Source organism: Etheostoma cragini, chromosome 14 (genome assembly GCF_013103735.1).
Source record: "Etheostoma cragini isolate CJK2018 chromosome 14, CSU_Ecrag_1.0, whole genome shotgun sequence".
Lineage (NCBI taxonomy): Eukaryota > Metazoa > Chordata > Actinopteri > Perciformes > Percidae > Etheostoma > Etheostoma cragini.
In genome coordinates, this window is record NC_048420.1 from 24,283,136 (window position 1) to 24,286,752 (window position 3,617).

At 42.0% G+C, this 3,617-nt stretch overlaps 1 protein-coding gene and 1 gene segment (V, D, J or C); both read right to left on the bottom strand.

The window, feature by feature from the left end:
* The window catches only part of LOC117956488 (CD209 antigen-like protein E), a 126,038-nt gene that overhangs the window by 19,470 nt on the left and 102,951 nt on the right, over window positions 1-3,617 (bottom strand). The window lies entirely within an intron of this gene.
* The window catches only part of LOC117956494, an 8,715-nt gene continuing 8,164 nt past the window's right edge, over window positions 3,067-3,617 (bottom strand). The window contains 1 exon segment of the C gene segment in view: window positions 3,067-3,564. Coding sequence covers window positions 3,245-3,564 — 320 coding nt within the window.

Genomic DNA, 3,617 nt, shown 5'->3' on the forward strand with positions numbered 1-3,617 from the left:
TCCTCAACTCAATGCTAGCAGCTAGCTGCCTTAAAACGGGCTAGCCCTCCGACAGCGCCTGGATTTTGAGTCTGTAGCTTTTGATACAACAGCGTCACTGTTGAGGTCCAACAGACTGAAACCTGAGGCCTGCAGTCTCCAGTGCAGGGCAGACCGATAGACCACCGGCAAGTAACACCCCCGATGCTTCCTGCAGCAGAGACAGGGCGCTGAAACGCTCTACTAGGCAAAGGGCTGAATGTAACGTTGTTGTCATACAAAACACGAACATATTCACTAACAAAAATAAAGCCCAACGTGTCGGCTTTATAGCGTTCAACAAAACAGAGATTGACACACCGGGCATTACTGAGACACAACACCGAGCTAGATACCAACGATCCGACCGAGGGAAAGGGCTAGCAGCTAAATACGTTAGCAGCACTCTTATGACAAACTCCACAAGCTAGCACTCCGACCATAGACCGTAGAAATAACCCAGACTCCGACGATATCCCAAATCGATAATGTGTTTACTAGCCGCAAGCTAACCCACAGAATCCAACGTCCCCGTCCCCCCCCGAAGCTAGCGTTAGCTGTTGGCCGTCTCAGCTGAACCCCAGAATCCAACATCCCTGTGGAGCTAGCGGATGTTAGCCGCTAACTAAACCACAGAATCCAACGTCCCGCTCTACTCCCTCTGAAGCTAGCTCATGTTCGCCGTCTCAGCTGAACCCCAGAACCCAACATCCCTCTGAAGCTAGCGGATGTTAGCCGCTAACTAAACCCCATAATCCAACGTCCCCCTCTACTCCGCCTGAAGCTAGCTGATGTTCGTCGTCTCAGGGCACATTGTTGATGCAGAAACAGGTGCTAGTTCCGTAGTAAAAATCTGCCAACTCCGCGAAACTCGTGAATCCTCCGAGCATCTATGGTCAAACTGGGGTAACTCTCCTACGTTCAGCTAACAAGCGATCCCATTGGATTAATGCGTCCAATTACATTTTCCATTTATCTGCCTCTATTTTCGTTAACGAACTGGACCTTAACCATGTTTTCCTTTTTTCTCTAAATGGACACGATGTATAAGCAGTCTATTTCCTAAAATGCATAATGTGCTTGGATACAATAAAGGAGGGTGCATGACAGTAAACTGCACACGCACACACACACACACACACACACACACACACACCGATCACTGTCACCGGTCGCTGTCACCAAGCGATCCTGTACTTCAGTGGAGCCTGAACCTGATCGTCCTCCATGTGGTGGTAGTCAGACACTACAGGCCTGTCCCTCACAGGCTCAAATGCGTAATCCGTGCCATTAAAATTACTTTTTTTCATGTGTATATTACGTGCTGCAGCCGATGCCTGTATACCTTCCGAGGGCCTACCATGCCAGTGACGTCATCGATATTAAAAGCATTCTAATACTAACAAACGCAATTTTTGTGTTGCTTAAAAAAAAGCTATATTGATTTTTTTTTAAATTTTTTTAGTGTAATTCATTTGTAATTATCATAACCAACAACTTATCAAAAGTTAGTTTTTCAGTTCAGTTCATCTTTAAAGATGAATAATAGAATAATGACATGGCCCCCTTCTTCACCTGACCTAAACCCCACTGAGAACTTGTGGGCCCTTCTTAAACGTGAGATCTACAGTGAGGGACGACAATACACCTCTTGAACAGCATTTGGGAGGCTGTGGTTGCTGCTGCACAAAAAGTTGATCATCAACAGATCAATAAACTAACAGATTCCAGGGATGGAAGGCTCATTAAAGTTACTGGAAAGAAGGGTGGCTATATTGGTCACTGAATATTTCTTGACATGTCAATAGTTTATTTTTTACTTTTATTCTTACTCTAAGAAATTAAAATAAACAATTGAGATGGGAAAATTTTAGTTTTTCCATTTAGTTGCCTAACAATTCTGCACACAGGTATTCTCCTGAGAAAGCCAAAACTCACTTCTCATATTCTGATTAGAGGTTTAGTAAAATTTCTGATTGACTGATAGCAATGCATTTGTTACAGTACAATTCAATAAATTATCAGGAATAGAACTTGCCTAATTTTGCACACAGTGTATTCCACATTTGATAAAAATTGTTTAAACTATCTTTAGTATATCTATCTCAAGTCAAGTATTTGTTGTGTCCATGTAAGCAGGAATCATAACAGAACAGTCAGACTTCACTACTCACACATTCAGATGAATATTGCTTTATTTATACATTTTATTATTAACTTTTCCAATTCATACGACTCTCAATAAAATAAGATGCATATCTTTAAAACCATGAGTGCGAGAGAAAGATGGAGTAATAGCCATGCACATTAATCAGGAGCTATGAAATCTTTTTAAAACAATATATTCTGCTGCACATCAAAGCTGACCTCTGTTGAAGTCTGATTTCAATTCTTTGATGAGTTTAATCCACAGAGTATGATAACACATCAAGTCTTAAACTGGAAATATTATTACTTTATTTTAAATCTTAGCACTTTTCATAGAAACTCAAACACACTCACTGTTAAAATAAATGACGAAATGTGATTTATTTCATGTTGTAAAGTTAGTAATCATGTCTATAACATATTTTAGTCATTTGGAGTTATTTTCTTTTGGCTTCTCTTTACTTGTAATGTAAATATTTCAGAGTTTGACCTGTTGATCACACTCATTTTATTTCTCTCTACGCTGATGATGACGTGCTTTTTATTACAGATTTAGAAAATATTTATCTGACTTTTTGTAGTTTGTGTAAATAATAATGAATGTTCTTTAGAGACTCTTAAAGCCAGTAACATATTCCAGTCCTTACTATGAACACACTTCAGTAATAAGAGATGATTGGATGATTTATTATTGAAATGTTCCCACCATGAGTTTTGATCCAAAGGTTTATCATTATAGACATTGTTTTATATAATCCTATACTGTCTTTTTACAGTCACCATGGAGACATTAAAACATATATGTTGGATCAGTTTGTCTTCAGGATTTCATAAAGTCAGTGGCACCATTAAGAGAAGATGTAATAAGACACTTTGATAATAACAAACAGGAAACAGCTGATTTGATGAATACGTCTTTATTAAAGTGGAAACACTGAAATAATATTGAGACATTGCAAGCAGCTGGTAAATGTGTCTATTGAAAGAGGAGAAATAAAAGCCAGAGCTAGTTGCAGAGTGCAGAGTGAGAGCAGTGTCAGAGTAAAACCAGTAGCAGAGTCCCTGCCAGGGAGTCAGCTCAGGACTGGGAACACTGGTCTCTCCTCAGTGTCTCTGAGAGCGGAGTCTGGGAGCCCTGGGTGGCCTCACAGGTCACAGAGCCCACCTTCCTCCACTGGTCTGCAGGGAGCCTCAGGGTGCTGCTCCAGCTGTAGTGGCCGTCCTCCAGCACCCCGGGGCTCCTGCTCTCCTCCCAGCTGCTGCTGCCGTCCACCTTCCAGGCCAGACTCCAGTCTGAGGGGAAGCCCTTGTTGGCCAGGCACATGACCGTGGCCTTCCCCTGCTGCAGCTCTTCTCTGGAGGGGGGCAGCACCGTCAGGGTGGGGCGCACATCACCCACTGCAGGGAGAGAGAGAGAGAGAGAGAGAGAGAGAGAGAGAGAGAGAGAGAGA